Below are 17,954 nucleotides of genomic sequence, written 5' to 3' on the forward strand. Positions count from 1 at the left end.
GTTTTTAAATAATTCTGGGTTTCAAATTTTAAATAGAAGAATTTCAATGATTCTGGGGTTTGAAATTTTAAAATAGAATAATGTTTTTAATAATAACTTTTACATGATTCTGTGGTTTCAATTCTTGAATATAATAAGAATTTATAATAATATTTTGAATAATTCTGGGTTTAAAAATTTTAAATATAGTGATAATTGTGAAAATAATTTTAAAAATAATTCTGGGTTTAAATATTTTTAATATAATAATTTTTAAAAATATTAATTTAAAAAATCATTCTGGGTTTCAAAATGTTTTAAATATAATGATAATTTTTTAAAATAATAATTTTTAATAATAATTTTTTAAAATCATTCTGGGTTTAAAATTTTTTTAATATAATGATAATTTTTTAAATAATAATTTTTTTAATAATGAATTTTTAAAAATAATTTTGGGTTTTAAAAACCAGAATTTGTTCAGCTGGGCACCTCCCCTGCTCCTCCCACTCTGCCCCTTTAATCCTGGGGCTTTTTTTGGGTTTATTTGGATTTTTTTTAAGCACAGGAGATTTTCCCCAGCTGCACAAAAATCGTTTTCCTGTTGGTTTTGTTTTCACCCAGCTCAAGCAACGACTCTTCCTTTTGTGGGGGGTTTTATTTTGAATTTTTTCAGCTGTTAACCAACAGAAAAAAATAATAAAAACCTCCCCAAGGCACAGCTGGGGCTGGAAACCAAAGGGCAGCACAGAAATAATTTTTTTAAAATAGATTATTAAAAAAAAATTAGATTTTATCCAAAGAAATGTCCAATTTTATTATCCTGGATCCCTGGAAATGGGAATTCCTTCCCACCCACACACTCCATAATTGAGGATATAAATAATGTCAGATTTGTAAGGGGAAAATACAAAAAAAATAAAAATATTTGAGGATATTTCCTACAAATTTCCTACAAAAAACTGTAGGAAAAATTTAAAAAAATATAAAAAATTGTAGGAAAAATTATGAAAAATTACCAAAAAAAATTACAAAAAAATGACAAAAAAATGACAAAAATTTTGGGAGAATTTGATTTAATTCCATTCTCTGTTTTGGCTCCATGGGGTGGAGCAGGAATTGGGAATTTTCAGAATTTTCAGCTGCTCTGGGCAGGATTTTCCACCTCTCGGCTGAACCATTTCCAGTACACAAAAAAATCAATAAATAACACCTGAACCTTAAAAAAACTTTAAAAAAATCAGGCATTTCTCTTGTGTTCTGAAAAGAACTGGAAATATTTATAGGATGAAATATTTACAGGATTAAAAGACATTTTGGGGGGGGTTTTTTGGTTTTTTGGGGTTTTTGGTGGGGTTTTTTTGTTTTGTTTTGGGTTTTTTTAAAATGTTTTTTGTGGGTTTATTTTTTGTTTAAGACAATGAAGCAAAATTCACCCATTTTGTTGCCAACCACTTCTCCCTGGGTGCAGAAAATGATATTTTTAAGTGCTTCTAACCCCAAATTTGGCAATATTTGCACAGCCCAGGTATTTCAGCTTTGCATTAAAAACTGCAGCACAAATAATTCCAATTTTCTCAACCCCAAACCGTTCAGTTTGAAATTCTTTCCAGCTCCAGAGAATGAAAACTCAGATTTTTTTTTTTTTTCAGTTTTACCAACTCCTCCATTTATATAAAAATGAAAAAATTAAAATCATTTACCTAATTCAGCAGGACACAGCAATTTCTGGTCCTGTTTCGGGTTAAGGAGGTAAAAAATCCCAATTTTTGAAGACTTTTTGCTAAAATTTAAACCCAAAATATGAACAGGGTGAGTTAATGAGGAAAAAAAAATCCCAATTTTTGACACTTTTTGCTGAAATCCAAACCCAAAATGTGAGCAGGATGAGTTAAGGATGTAAAAAAATCCCAATTATTGAAACTTTTTACTAAAATCCAAAACAGGAGCAGGGTGAGTTAATGAGGTAAAAAAATCCCAATTATTGAAGATTTTTTTGCTAAAATTCAATCCCAAAAAGTGAGCAAGTCAATTCTGTCCCATCACAAAATCCTGCAACAGCAAACCCAGAATTAAACACACAAAATTCCAGCTCTGAAATGTGAATTTCCCATAAATTCTCTTCAATTTCTACCAATTTTTTAGCCAGAACTTCTCTCCAACCACCAAATTTGGGATGCTTGGGGGAAAGTGGCCCCAGAGGGGAATGGGGAGCGGTTCCTTCCTTTCCTCTCATCCCATAAATTTGATTTTTCCTCCTCCCCAGCCCCACTAAAGCAGCAGGGGGGTTTTTAGGGGGCTGTTTCCTCCAGGGAAGGCAATTGAGCAGCACTTGCCAAAAGCCCTTTGGGATGGCCCCAAAAAGGGGCCAGAAAAGGGAATTATTTACAGCCCCAGAGGGGCAGCAGGAAATAAATGCTGAGCGGATTTTGGGGTTTGGGCTGCACAGGGAGAACCCAAAGAGTGGGGATGGGGCTGCTCCAGGAGGGCAGAGCAGCTCCTGAGCAGATTTTGGGGTTTCTGCTCTACAGGGAGGACCCAGCAACTCCTGAGCAGATTTTTGGGTTTTTGCTCCACAGGGAGAACCCAAATAGTGAAGATCCAGCAAGGGCAGGAGCAGCTCCTGAGCAGATTTTGGGGTCTCTGCTCCACAGGGAGAATCCAGCAACTCCAGGAAGGGCAGGAGCAGCTCCTGATTAATTTTGGGGTCTCTGCTCTACAGGGAAAACCCAAATAGTGGGGATTGTTCTGGTCCAGGAGGGCAGGAGAAACTCCTGAGCAGATTTTGGGGTTTCTGCTCTACAGAGAGAGGACCCAGTAATTCTTGACTAAATTTTGGGGTCTCTACTCACCAGGGGAGTGGGGATTGTTCTGGTAGGGCAGGAGCAGTTCCTGATCAAATTTTGGGATTTCAGCTCTACAGGGAGGACCCAGCAACTCCTGAGCAGATTTTGGGGTCTTGCTCCACAGGGAGAACCCAAATAGTGAAGATTGTGCTGATCCAGGAGGGCAGGAGAAACTCCTGACCAAATTTTGGGATTTCTGCTCCATAGGGAAAACTCAAATAGTGGGGATGGTTCTGGTCCAGGAGGGCAGAGCAGTTCCTGAGCAAATTTTGGGATTTCTGCTCCACAGGGAGGACCCAGCAACTCCTGAGCAGATTTTGGGGTCTTGCTCCAAAGGGAGAATCCAGCTCCTCCAGGAAGGGCAGGAGCAGTTCCTGACCAAGTTTTGGGGTTTCTGCTCTACAGGGAGGACCCAAATAGTGGGGATTGTGCTGGTCCAGGAAGGGCAGGAGCAGCTCCTGATCAATTTTGGGGTCTCTGCTCTACAGGGAGAACCCAAATAGTGGGGATTGTTCTGGTCCAGGAAGGGCAGGAGCAACTCCTCACCAAATTTTGGGGTCTCTGCTCACCAGGAGAGTGGGGATTGTTCTGGTAGGGCAGGAGCAGTTCCTGACCAAATTTTGGGGTTTCTGCTCTACAGAGAGGACCCAGCAACTCCTGACCAAATTCTGGGGTCTCTGCTCCACAGAGAAAACCCAAATAATGGGGATTGTTCTGATAGGGCAGGACAGTTCCTGACCACATTTTGGGGTCTTACTCCACAGGGAGAACCCAAATAGTGGGGATTGTGCTGATCCAGGAGGGCAGAGCAGTTCCTGAGCAGATTTTGGGGTCTCTGCTCCACAGAGAGAGGACCCAGTAATTCTTGACTAAATTTTGGGGTCTCTACTCACCAGGAGAGTGGGGATTGTTCTGGTAGGGCAGGAGCAGTTCCTGACCAAATTTTGGGGTTTCTGCTCTACACGAAGGACCCAGCAACTCCTGACCAAATTTTGGGGTCTCTGCTCCACAGAGAAAACTCAAATAGTGGGGATTGTTCTGGTCCAGGAAGGGCAGGAGAAACTCCTGACCAAATTTTGGGATTTCTGCTCCACAGGGAGAATCCAGCTCCTCCAGCAAGGGCAGAGCAGTTCCTGACCAAATTTTGGGGTCTTGCTCCACAGGGAGAACTCAAATAATGAGGATTGTGCTGGTCCAAGAAGGGCAGGAGCAGTTCCTGAGCAAATTTTGGGGTTTCTGCTCCACAGGGAGAATCCAGCTCCTCCAGGAGGGCAGGAGCAGCTCCTGACCAAATTTTGGGGTTTTTGCTGTACAGAGAGGACCCAGCAACTCCTGACCAAATTTTGGGGTTTCTGCTCCACAGGGAAAACCCAAATAATGGGGATTGTTCTGGTAGGGCAGGACAGTCCCTGATCAAATTTTGGGGTTTCTGCTCCACAGCTGAGTGAGGTTTGTGCTGCTCCAGGAAGGGCAGAGCAGCTCCTCACCAAATTTTGGGGTCTTGCTCCACAGAGAGAACCCAAATAGTGGGGATGGTGCTGGTCCAGGAGGGCAGAGCAGTTCCTGAGCAGATTTTGGGGTTTCTACTCCACAGGGGAGTGGGGATTGTTCTGGTCCAGGAGGGCAGGAGCAGCTCCTGAGCAAATTTTGGGGTTTCTGCTCCACAGGGAAAATCCAAATAGTGAGGATTGTGCTCCTCCAGGGAGGGCAGAGCAATTCCTGACCAAATTTTGGGATTTTTGCTCTGCAGGGAGAACCCATCAACTCCTGACCAAATTTTGGGGTCTTACTCCACAGGGAGAACCCAAATAGTGAAGATTGTTCTGGTCCAGGAAGGGCAGGAGAAACTCCTGACCAAATTTTGGGGTCTCTGCTCACCAGGAGAGTGGGGATTGTTCTGGTAGGGCAGGAGCAGCTCCTGAGCAGATTTTGGGGTTTCTGCTCCATAGGGAAAACTCAAATAGTGGGGATTGTTCTGGTCCAGGAAGGGCAGAGCAGTTCCTGAGCAGATTTTGGGATTTCAGCTCTACAGGGAGGACCCAGCAACTCCTGACCAAATTTTGGGGTCTCTGCTCTACAGGGAAAACCCAAATAATGAGGATTGTGCTGATCCAGGAGGGCAGAAGCAGTTCCTGACCAAATTTTGGGATTTCAGCTCTATAGGGAGAATCCAGCTCCTCCAGGGAGGGCAGGAGCAGGTCCTGACCAAATTTTGGGGTCCCTGCTCCCAGGGGAGGGGGCTGTGCTGCTCCTGAGCAGATTTTGGGGTCCCTGCTCCCAGGGGAGGGGGCTGTGCTGCTCCTGAGCAGATTTTGGGGTCTCTGCTCTCTGCTGTGCTGCTCCTGAGCAGATTTTGGGGTCCCTGCTCTCTGCTGTGCCGCTCCTGAGCAGATTTTGGGGTCTCTGCTCTCTGCTGTGCCGCTCCAGGTGCCAGCATCCCCCGGAATTGCACAGGGCTGACCTCAGCACTCCCAGCTCCTCATCCTCAGCAGGTCTGGGGCACTCCTGGGATGTCCCCAAAAGGTGCAGAAAGTGACAAAATCCCTCTGACAGCCCAGGCCAGCACTGCCAGAGGGAGAAGTGCTCAAAATTAAAAAAAAAAAAATTAAAAAATTCAATGTAATCCAAGGCACTGCTTGGATATGGATTGTGCTCCAGCAGAGCAGCAGAGAAAATGAGGAATATTCCCAAGGAGGGGTAGTCAAAAAGAGGAATATTCCCAAATGAGGGATATTCAGAAAGAGGAATATTCAAAAAGAGGGATATTCAGAAAGAGGAATATTCAAAAAGAGGAATATTCAAGAAGGGGAATATTCAAGAAGAGGAATACTAAAAAAGAGGAATACTAAAAAAGAGGAATATTCAAAAAGAGGAATATTTCCAATGAGGAATATTCTCAGATCAGGAATATTCCCAAAATTAGGAATATTCCCAAATCAGGAATATTCCCAAATGAGGGATATTCAAAATGAGGAATATTCCCAGCTCAGGGATATTCCTAAATCAGGGCTGTTCCCAGCTCAGGGATATTCCTAAATCAGGGACATTCCCAAATCAGGGACATTCCCAGCTCACGGATATTCCCAGCTCAGGGATGTTCCCAGCTCAGGGATGTTCCCAAATCAAGGACGTTCCCAGCTCGGGGACATTCGAGCTCAGGGATGTTCCCCCTCCTCTTCCCCCCGCTCCCTCCCAGGGCTGTGCTGAGCAAACGGCCCCAAACGTTCAGAACCACAGGGAAAAACCCCAAACCAGGGCGAGTCCAGGGAAAGGTGACCCTGATGATGACGATGATGATGATGATGATGATGATGATGGTGACGATGATGATGGTGAGCAGCCAGGGCAGCAGCGTGTGCTTCAGCAGCAGGCTGATGATGATCACGATGATGATGATGGTGAGGATGATGACGATGATGATGATGGTGACGATGATGATGATGATCACAATGGTGACTATGATGATGGTGAGGATGAGGAGGAGCCAGGGCAGCAGTGTGGGTGTTTCAGCAGCAGCCCCAGCCGGGCGCGGAGCTCTCCTGGATGTTGATGATGATGGTGACGATGACGATGATGATCACGATGATGATGATGACGATGATGATGATGATGGTGATGATGATGAGCAGCCAGGGCAGCAGTGTCGGTGTTTCAGCAGCAGCCCCAGCCGGGCGCGGAGCTCTCCTGGATGTTGATGATGATGGTGACGATGATGACGATGATGGTGATGATGATGATGACGATGATGATGACGATGATGATGATGATGGTGATGATGATGATGATGGTGAGCAGCCAGGGCAGCAGTGTGGGTGTGTCAGCAGCAGCCCCAGCCGGGCGAGGAGCTCTCCTGGATGTTGATGATGATGGTGACGATGACGATGATGATGACGATGATGATGATGACGATGATGACGATGATGACGATGATGATGGTGAGGATGAGGAGCAGCCAGGGCAGCAGTGTGTGGTCAGCAGCAGCCCCAGCCGGGCGCGGAGCTCTCCTGGATGTTGATGTAATCCCCGGTGCCGGCGGGGCCGGAGCTGCCGTCCCCCGAGCTCGAGGACATCATCTTCTCGATCAGAACCCTGGGCAGGGAGTGCCAGGATTGAGTTTGGTTATTTTTGATTGGTTTTTGGTTTTTGGGTTATTTTTTAATCAGTAGCATTGGGCAGTGCAGAAAAGAAATAAAAAAATGAAAAACCCAAGCTCAGAAGTGTTGGAGATGGATTTGTGTTGGATTTGGAGAGTTGGGCAGTGCAGAAAAGAAACAAAAAATAAAAAAGCCAAGATCACAAGTGCTGGAGATGGATTTTTAGAGTTGGGCAGTGCAGAAAAGAAATAAATAAAAAACAAAGCTCAGAAATGTGGGGAATGCATTTGTAGAGTTGGGCACGGCAGAAAAGAAACCAAAAATGAAAAAGCAAAGCTCACAGGTGCTGGAGATGGATTTGGAGAGTTGGGCAGTGCAGAAAATGAAGAAAAAATAAAAAGCAAAGCTCAAAAGTGCAGGAAATGGATTTGTAGAGTTGAGCAGTGCAGAAAAGAAATAATAATTTTAAAAGCCAAGCTCAGAAGTGTTGGAGATGATTTGTAGAGATTTGGGCAATGCAGAAGACAAATAAAAAATAAAAAAGCAAAGCTCAGAAGTGTTGGAGATGGATTGTTAGAGTTGGGCAGTGCAGAAAAGAAATAAATAAAAAACAAAGCTCAGAAATGTGGGAGATGATTTGCAGAAAGTTGGGAAGTGCAGAAAAGAAATAAAAAATAAAAAACCCAAGCTCACAACTGTTGGAGATGTATTTGTAGAGTTGGGCACTGCAGAAAATAAATAATAATTACAAAAGCCAAGCTCACAGGTGCTGGAGATGGATTTTTTTAGAGTTGGGCAGTGCAAAAAAGAAATAAAAAATTTAAAAAGCCAAGCTGTGTTCTGCCCCTGCCCTCTCTGCCCAGGATCCTCGGGCTCTGCCAGGGGGTTTTATAGATATAATTTTGTATATTTTTATATATAATATAATTTTATAAATATAATATTTACATATTTTATATATAAATGTATAAATATTATGTATTTATAAATTTATAATTCATATATATTATATATATAAAATAATATAATTTCTAGATTTAAAGAATATATATAAATATAATATATTAAAGAATAGAAATATTGATATTTTAATATAATATATAATAATATAATAAATCAGCCTTATGAGACATGGAAGGCTGATTTATTATTTATTTATTATAAATTATTATAATTATTATAATTATTATATATTATAGTATATTAAAATACTATAAATATATATTAATATTATATATATAATAAAATAATAAATCAGCCTTAGGAAACATGGAAGGCTGATTTATTATTTTTATTATAAATTATTATAATTATTATATATTATATAATATATTATAATATATTAAAATACTTTAAATATATATATATTAATATAATATATATAATAAAATAATAAATCAGCCTTATGAAACATGGAAGGCTGATTTATTATTTTTATTATTAAAAATTATTACTATTATAATATATTATAATTATATAATTATTATATATTATATAACGTATTATATATTATAATACATTAAAATACTATAAAAATATATTAATATTATATATATATATAATAAAATAATTCAGCCTTATGAAACATGGAAGGCTGATTTATTACTATAAATTATTATAATTATTATATATTATAATATATATTATAATATACTAAAATACTATATATATTAATATAATATATATAATAAAATAATAATTCATCCTTCTGAAACATGGAAGGCGTATTTATTATTTATTTATTATTATTTATTAATATGATTATTATATATTATTATAATATATTATATTATTATTACTATTATTACTATTACTATTATTTTATTTATTTATTTATTTATTTATTTATTTATTTATTTACTTATTTACTTATTTATTTATTTATTATCACAAGAACCTTCTAACTCTTCTTCACATGAAGAATTCCCAGATTCCCATCTCTTCCCCGCTCCTGGGGACCCTCAGCCCCCCCAGGCGCTGCTCCCACCTCATGGCCTCGTTGATGTTTTTGTTTTCCTTCACCGAGGTCTCCACCCAGCCTGTAAATCCGTTTTCCTTGCTGAAGCGATCGATCTCCTCCCTGCTGACAGCCCAGGGGGCCAGGTCACACTGCAGGGCACAATTGGGGCATTTCAGGGCCCCGGAGCCCTCCCTGCCCCGGGCTGCAGGGATCTCAATTATTCCTCATCTCCCCTGCCCTGGAGTGGGGATGAGGAATTCAAATCAAAATCAAAATTAAAATTAAAATTAAAATTAAAATTAAAATTAAAATTAAAATTAAAACTCTCCTGCCCATCTCCACGGCTGCCCCAGCTGCCCTGGGACGCCCCAGCCATGGGGCAGCCGTGGATTTTTGGGGTCACTCCTGCCAGGGGGGGATTTCTCCCCGATTTTGGGGCTGTGGGAGGCGGCTCAGCCCGGCCAGCTCCCAGGGCAAGGCTGTCCCGGGTGTTGCAAGCAGGAATTCCTTCATGGACACACCTCAGCCAAGCACGCCTGGAATGGAGCTTCCAGCAGCATCCCTTATCCCAAACCCGCCTCCCCTGCCTCGTCCCAAACCTGCCTCCCCAACCCCATCCCAAATCTGCCTCCCCAACTTCATCCCTCACCCCAAACCTGCCTCTCCAACCTCATCCCTTATCCCAAATCTGCCTCTCCAACCTCATCCCTTTCCCAAATCTGCCTCCTCAACCTTATCCTCCGTCCCAAATCTGTCTCCCCAGCCTCATCCCATCCCAAATCTGCCTCCTCAGCCTCATCCCCCATCCCAAATCTGCCTCCCCAACCTCGTCCCCCACCCCAAACCTGCCTCCCCAGCCTTGTCCTTTGCCCCAAACCTGCCTCCCCAGCCCAATACCAAATCTGCCTCCCCTGCCTCATCCCTTATCCCAAATCTGCCTCCCCAACTTCATCCCTAACCCCAAATCTGCCTCCCCAACCTCGTCCCTCATCCCAAATCTGCCTCCCCTGCCTCATCCCCATCCCAAGCCTGCCTCCCCTCCCCAGCCTCATCCCTTATCCCAAATCTGCCTCCCCAACCCCATCCCAAATCTGCCTCCCCAATCTCGTCCCTCACCCCAAACCTGCCTCCCCAACCCCATCCCATCCCAAACCTGCCTCCCCAGCCTCATCCCCATCCCAAACCTGCCTTCCCAACCCCATCCCATTCCAAATCTGCCTCCCCAGCCTCATCCCAAACCTACCTCCCCATCCTCATACCTCACCCCAAATCTGCCTCCCCAACCCCATCCCATCCCAAATCTGCCTCCCCAACCCCATCCCAAATCTGCCTCCCCAACCCCATCCCAATCCAAACTTGCCTCCCCACCCTCATCCCCCATCCCAAACCTGCCTCCCCTCCCCAACCCCACCCCATCCCAAACCTGCACAGAAACACAAAAACCCACACAGAAGCCCACAAAAAACTATACAAACCCATAGAGAAACACACAAAAACCACACAAACACACACAGAAACACACAAAACTCATACAAACACACACAGAAACACAGAAAAACCATACAAACACACATAGAAACACAGAAAAACCATACAAACACACACAGAAACACACAAAACTCACAGAAACCCACACAGAAACACACAAAAACCATACAAACACACACAGAAACACACAAAAACCATACAAACACACACAGAAACACACAAAACTCATACAAACACACACAGAAACCCTACAAACACACACAGAAACACACAAAACTCATACAAACCCACACAGAAATACACAAAACTCATACAAACACACACAGAAACACACAAAACTCATACAAACACACACAGAAACACACAAAACTCATACAAACACACACAGAAACCCTACAAACACACACAGAAACACACAAAACTCATACAAACACACACAGAAACGCAGAGGAACACACAAAAACGCACACAGAAACACACCAAAAACCCACATAAAAAACACCCAAACCCGCACAGAAACACCCAAACCCCATATAAACCCACCCAAAAACCCCATAAAAACCCCATAAACCCCCCAAACCCCCCAGCCCCCCGTGCCCACCTTGTTGGCCAGCAGCAGGCAGGGCACGGCGCTGCCGTCGGGCAGCAGCACTTTGCTGTCCAGGTCCTGCTTCCAGCGGCGGCTGCTGCCGAAGGTGCCGCTGTTGGTGACATCGAACAGCACCAGGCAGGCGGCGGCCTCCCGGTAGTACAGGCGGGTCATGGAGGTGAAACGCTCCTGCCCTGGGGGGGACAGCCAGGGGGGGGTTTGGGGGGTTTAGTTAGAGAAATGGGGGGTTTGGGGGGGTTTAGTTAGAGAAATGGTGGGTTTGGGGGGGGTGTTATCCAGGGGGATTGTGTGTTTGGGGGTGTTATCCTAATAATACATTGTGTATTTGGGGGTGTTATCCAGCTGGATTGTGTGTTTGTGGGTGTTATGCAGGGGGATTGTGTGTTTGGGGGTGTTATTCAGTACATTGTGTGTTTGGGGGTGTTATCCATGTTCTCTTTGTGTGTTTGGGGGTGTTATCCAGGGGGATTGTGGGTTTGGGGGTGTTATTCAGTACATTGTGTGCTTGGGGGTGTTTTCCATGTTCTCTGTGTGTTTGGGGGTGTTATCCAGGTTGGCTGTGTGTTTCGGGGTGTTATCCAGAGGGATTGTGTGTTTGGGGGTGTTATCCTAATACATTGTGTGTTTGGGGGTGTTATTGAGTACATTGTGTGTTTCGGGGTGTTATCCATGGGGATTGTGTGTTTGGGGGTGTTATCCAGGGGGATTGTGTGTTTGGGGGTTGTTATCCTAATACATTTTGTGTTTGGGGGGTTATTCAGAGAAATTGTGTGTTTGGGGCTGTTATCCAGGGGGATCATGTGTTTGGGGGTGTTATCCACAGGGATTGTGTGTTTGGGGGTGTTATCCAGCTGGATTGTGTGTTTGAGGGTGTTATAGAGCTGGACTGTGTGTTTGGGGGTGTTATCCCAGGGGATTGTGTGTTTATGGGGTGTTATCCATGTTCTCTCTGTGTCTGTGGGGTGTTAGACAGGGGGATTGTGTGTTTGGGGCTGTTATCCAGATACATTGTGTGTTTGGGGGTGTTATCCATGTGGATTGTGTGTTTGGGGGGTGTTATCCATGTTCTCTGTGTGTTTGGGGGTGTTATCCAGGAGGATTGTGTGTCTGTGGGGTGTTATCCCCCAATATCTGCAGTGTTCCCCTGTAACCCAGGGATGGACACCCCAATATTTGCACTGTTCCCCTGTAACCCAGTGCCCTGGGTGTCCCTGGGCACCCCTGGGGCGCGGTGCCAGCTCTGCCCCCCGTCCCCAGCTCCTTTTTGGGGCCCAAACCAGCAGCAGTTTCCTGCTGTGCTGCTCCCTCTGCCAGCTTCTCCTTCCTGATGCCATTTTAAGAACCTCAGGCAGCCCAGGCAGAGGAAACCACAGCCCTGAGTCCCTCCCTGCTCCTCATCCACGGGGGGTTTCAGAGCTGCTCTGCCCAGAGCCCCCTGGAGCCAGGGAATTTGGGAAATCCCTTCCTCTGCCCCTCTCCAGCTCCTCTAATCCTGTCCCTCAGTGCCAGAAATTTGGATTTTAACCCAAAATTTGGAGCTGAGCAATCTCTGCTCTGGAAGGGAGGGGAAAGGCTGGGCAGGAATTACCGTGGGCATTCCTTGCAGGTGGGTTTTTAATTCAATATTGAAATTGCTACAGCAGGCTGGAGGCAGCAAGGCAGAGCAGCCCTGCCCCTGGAATCCACAGGGAGATGGGATTTGTTTTTGGAGGGAGAAAAGGAAGAAAAAATGAAGAGGGGAGGGGAGGGAAGGGAAGGGAAGGGAAGGGAAGGGAAGGGAAGGGAAGGGAAGGGAAGGGAAGGGAAGGGAAGGGAAGGGAAGGGAAGGGAAGGGAAGGGAAGGGAAGGGAAGGGAAGGGAAGGGAAGGGAAGGGAAGGGAAGGGAAGGGGGAAAGGAAAGGGGAAAGGAGAAAGGAAAGGGGAAAGGAAAGGGAAGGGAAAGGAAAGGGAAAGGAAAGGGAAAAGGGGAAAGGAAAAGGGGAAAGGAAAAGGGGAAAGGAAAAGGGGAAAGGAAGAGGGAAAGGAAAAGGGGAAAGGGGAAAGGAAAAGGGGAAAGGAAAGGGAAAAGGGGAAAGGAAAAGGAAAAGGGAAAGGAAGGCCAAAAAGGCCAAAACATTGAGACAAGAACAAACCCTTCCCAATACCTGCAATGTCCCAGAGCTGCAGCCGAACCGTCTCCGACTCCGACCACTGAACCACCTTCAGGGCAAAATCCACTGGAGAATTCCCAAAAAATGCAGGAAGGAAAAGGAAAGGAAAGGAAAGGAAAGGAAAGCTGCTCAGCACCACGGGGCTGCTCCTGCACAGCCTCTCCCCAATTCCCAGAGCCCCAACCCAGCCACGGAGCCCCCCCAAATCCTGCACCGGGGTCAGCAGCCCCGGCACAATTCCAGGCTGGATGGGGCTTGGAGCAACCTGGGACAGGGAAAGGGGTCCCTGTTTATGGGGTCAGAGGAGCTGTGAGGACCTTTCCACCTGAATCACCCCATAATAACCTGGGACAGGGAAAGATGTCCCTGTTTATGGGGTCACAGGAGCTGTGAGGTCCTTTCTGAGCTGGATCACCCCAAAATAACCTGGGGCAGGAAAGGTGTCCCTGTTTATGGGGTCAGAGGAGCTGTGAGGTCCTTTCCACCTGAATCACCCCATAATAACCTGGGACAGGGAAAAGTGTCCCTGTTTATGGGGCCAGAGGAGCTGTGAGGTCTCTTCTGAGCTGATTCACCCCATAATAACCTGGGACAGGGAAAGGTGTCCCTGCACATGGGGTCAGAAGAACTGAGAGGTCTCTTCCAAGCTGGATCACCCCAAAATAACCTGGGGCAGGGAAAAGTGTCCCTGTTTATGGGGTCAGAGGAGCTGTGAGGACCTTTCTGAGCTGGATCACCCCAAAATAACCTGGGGCAGGAAAGGTGTCCCTGTTTATGGGGTCAGAGGAGCTGTGAGGTCCTTTCCAAGCTGGATCACCCCATAATAACCTGGGGCAGGAAAGGTGTCCCTGTTTGTGGGGTCAGAGGAGCTGTGAGGTCCTTTCTGAGCTGAATCACCCCAAAATAACCTGGGGCAGGAAAGGGGTCCCTGTTTATGGGGTCAGGGGAGCTGTGAGGTCCTTTCTGAGCTGAATCACCCCATAATAACCTGGGACAGGGAAAGATGTCCCTGTTTATGGGGTCACAGGAGCTGTGAGGTCCTTTTTGAGCTGAATCACCCCAAAATAACCTGGGACAGGGAAAGGTGTCCCTGCACATGGGGTCAGAGGAGCTGAGAGATCCTTTCCAAGCTGGACCAGCCCATCCCTGCTGTCACCAGTGACCAAAAGGGGAAGCCCTGTGCTCTTCTCACATCCTGACGTGTCAGGGTTTCCAAGGTCCTCTCCAAGCTGAATCACCCCATAATAACCTGGGACAGGGAAAGGTGTCCCTGTTTATGGGGTCAGAGCAGCTGTCAGGTCCTTTCCACCTGAATCACCCCAAAATAACCTGGGGCAGGAAAAGTGTCCCTGTTTATGGGGCCAGAGGAGCTGAGAGATCCTTTCCAAGATGAATCACCCCATAATAACCTGGGGTAGGAAAGGAGTCCCTGTTTATGGGGTCAGAGGAGCTGTGAGGTCCTTTCCGAGCTGGATCACCCCATAATAACCTGGGGCAGGGAAAGGGGTCCCTGTTTATGGGGTCAGAGGAGCTGTGAGATCCTTTCCACCTGAATCACCCCATAATAACCTGGGGCAGGAAAGGAGTCCCTGTCCATGGGGTCAGAGGAGCTGAGAGATCCTTTCCAAGCTGGATCAGCCCATCCCTGCTGTCACCAGTGACCAAAAGGGGAAGCCCTGTGCTCTTCTCACATCCTGACGTGTCAGGGTTTCCAAGGTCCTTTCCAAGCTGAATCACCCCAAAATAACCTGGGACAGCGAAAAGTGTCCCTGTTTATGGGGCCAGAGGAGCTTTGAGGTCTCTTCTGAGCTGATTCACCCCATAATAACCTGGGACAGGGAAAGGTGTCCCTGTCCATGGGGTCAGAGGAGCTGTGAGGTCCTTTCCACCTGAATCACCCCATAATAACCTGGGACAGGGAAAGGTGTCCCTGTCCATGGGGTCAGAGGAGCTGTGAGGTCCTTTCTGAGCTGGATCACCCCATAATAACCTTGGACAGGGAAAGGTGTCCCTGTTTATGGGGTCAGAGGAGCTGTGAGGTCCTTTCCACCTGAATCACCCCATAATAACCTGGGACAGGGAAAGATGTCCCTGTTTATGGGGTCACAGGAGCTGTGAGGTCCTTTCCAAGCTGAGTCACCCCAAAATAACCTGGGGCAGGAAAGGGGTCCCTGTCCATGGGGTCAGAGCAGCTGTGAGGTCCTTTCCCAGCTGGACCAGCCCATCCCTGCTGTCACCAGTGACCAAAAGGGGAAGCCCTGTGCTCTTCTCACATCCTGACGTGTCAGGGTTTCCAAGGTCCTTTCCAAGCTGAATCACCCCAAAATAACCTGGGGCAGGGAAAGGTGTTCCTGTTTATGGGGTCAGAGGAGCTGTGAGGTCCTTTCCACCTGAATCACCCCATAATAACCTGGGACAGGGAAAAGTGTCCCTGTTTATGGGGCCAGAGGAGCTGTGAGGTCTCTTCTGAGCTGATTCACCCCATAATAACCTGGGACAGGGAAAGGTGTCCCTGCACATGGGGTCAGAAGAACTGAGAGGTCTCTTCCAAGCTGGATCACCCCAAAATAACCTGGGGCAGGGAAAAGTGTCCCTGTTTATGGGGTCAGAGGAGCTGTGAGGACCTTTCTGAGCTGGATCACCCCATAATAACCTGGGGCAGGGAAAGGTGTCCCTGTTTATGGGGTCAGAGGAGCTGTGAGGTCCTTTCTGAGCTGAATCACCCCAAAATAACCTGGGACAGGGAAAGATGTCCCTGTTTATGGGGTCAGAGGAGCTGTGAGGTCCTTTCCAAGCTGGATCACCCCAAAATAACCTGGGACAGGAAAGGGGTCCCTGTTTATGGGGTCAGGGGAGCTGTGAGGTCCTTTCCCAGCTGGATCAGCCCATCCCTGCTGTCACCAGTGACCAAAAGGGGAAGCCCTGTGCTCTTCTCACATCCTGACGTGTCAGGGTTTCAGCCAGACCCAGCTGGGCTGGAACTGACCAAAACAAGGAAGAAAGTACTAAAATAAAAGTCCCAGGGAGAAGAGGCTGCAGCATTTCCTGCAGGGACAGAGCAGGCACAGCCCAGAGCTCTGAGCTCTCCAGATCTGCACCTCTAATCCATCCCTCAGCTCAGGAATCAGGAGATTCCAACAGCTCCAACCCCAGCTTTGGGTTCCTGGGGAGATTTCCTGGGTGAACCCTCGGCAGCTCCTGCTCCTCCCAGGTTATTCATTCACACAGAGAACCCAAATCCTGCTCAGCCCCATCCTCTCCTCCCAAAGCTTCCCAAGAGCTGCTGGACCCCAGCAGCCAGGCCAGGCTGTTCTACTAAAGCCTGGTGCTGGTTTTACTGGGATAAGCTGAGCCTGGAACCTCAGCCTATCCAGCTTACAGCTCCCGGGGTGGTGATTCCAGGGGGTAGGGGCACCCCAAATGAGTCTGGAAGGGGGACAGAAGCTCCTGGGGGGCTCCAGGGCCATTTAATTAATGCCAAACCAGCGCTGCTGCTGGTTTTACTGGGATAAGCTGAGCCTGGAACCTCAGCCTATCCACCTGACAGCTCCTGGGGAGGCTATTCTAGGGGCTGGGAGAAGGATGGGGCACCCCAAATAATCCTGGCAGGGGGACAGAAACTGCTGAGGGCTCAGGGCTGTTCAGTTAATGCCAAACCAGCGCTGCTGCTGGTTTGACTGGGATAAGCTGAGCCTATAACCTCAGCCTATCCAGCTGACAGCTCCTGGGGGGGCTATTCCAAGGGGTAGGGGCACCCCAAATAATCCTGGCAGGGGGACAGAAGTAACCCCCAGTGACCCTCCAGGGAACCCCCGGTAACCCTCCCATAACCACTCGGGAACCGACCGGGAACCCCCGGTAACTCCCGAGAACCGCCAGCGAAGCCCCGAGAGCGCCCGGTAACCCGCCGGTACCCCCCGGTAATCACTCGGTAACCCCCCGAGAACCCCAGTAACGCCCGAGAACCCCCTGGTACCCCCCGGTAATCACTCGGTAACCCCCCGGTACCCGCCGGTAATCACTCGGTAACCCCCCGAGAACCCCAGTAACCCCCGAGAACCCCCTGGTACCCCCCGGTAATCACTCGGTAACCCGCCGGTAATCACTCGGTGATCCCCGGTACCCCCCGGTATCCCCCGGTAATCACTCGGTAACCTCCCGGTAATCACTCGGTGATCCCCGGTACCCCCCGGTACCCCCCGGTAATCACTTGGTAACCCCCCAGTATCCCCCGGTACCCCCCGATACCCCCCGGCAATCACTCGGTAACTCCCCGGTACCCCCCGGTAATCACTCGGTAACCCCCGGTACCCCCCGGTAATCACTCCGATTCCCCCGGTACCCCCTGGTAATCACTCGGTAACCCCCCGGTACCCCCCGGTACCCCCCGGCAATCACTCGGTATTCCCCGGTACCCCTCGGTAGCCCCCGGTACCCCCCGGAAATCACTCGGTGAGCCCCGGTACCTCCCGGCAATCACTCGGTAACCCCCCCGGTAATCACTCGGTGACCCCCGGTAAGCCCCGGTAATCACTCGGTAACCCCCCGGTACCCCCCGGTAATCACTCGGTGACCCCCGGTATCCCCCGGCAATCACTGGGTACCCCTCGGTACCGCCCCGGCACCCCCCGGTACCCCCCGTAGCCCCCGGTACCCCCCGGCAGCCCCGGTACCGCGGCGGCGGGCCGGCTCACCGCCCACGGTGGATTTGTAGTGCCGGTTGAAGCTGTCGTTGGCGTAGCGCTGCACCAGCGAGGTCTTGCCCACCGTGGCGTCGCCCACCACCAGCACCTTGAACATCCGATCGCGCTGCCCCATCCCGGCCCG

The 17,954-nt window shown here is 47.8% G+C and overlaps 1 protein-coding gene across 1 annotated transcript; it reads right to left on the minus strand.

The window, feature by feature from the left end:
- Nucleotides 1-6,796: 6,796 nt before the first annotated feature.
- Nucleotides 6,797-17,954, minus strand: RAB29 (RAB29, member RAS oncogene family; the record flags this gene model as incomplete). Its single annotated transcript, XM_084220721.1, has 5 exons — nt 17,822-17,954; nt 13,122-13,193; nt 10,969-11,150; nt 8,907-9,028; nt 6,797-6,914 (listed from the first exon to the last, which is right to left on the minus strand). The coding sequence occupies exons 1-5, from the start codon at nt 17,943-17,945 to the stop codon at nt 6,797-6,799; spliced, it is 618 nt and encodes a 205-aa protein (XP_084076847.1). The 5' UTR covers nt 17,946-17,954.

The sequence above is a fragment of the Fringilla coelebs genome (assembly GCF_963513975.1).
Source record: "Fringilla coelebs genome assembly, chromosome: 23".
In the NCBI taxonomy this organism is placed as follows: Eukaryota; Metazoa; Chordata; class Aves; order Passeriformes; family Fringillidae; genus Fringilla; species Fringilla coelebs.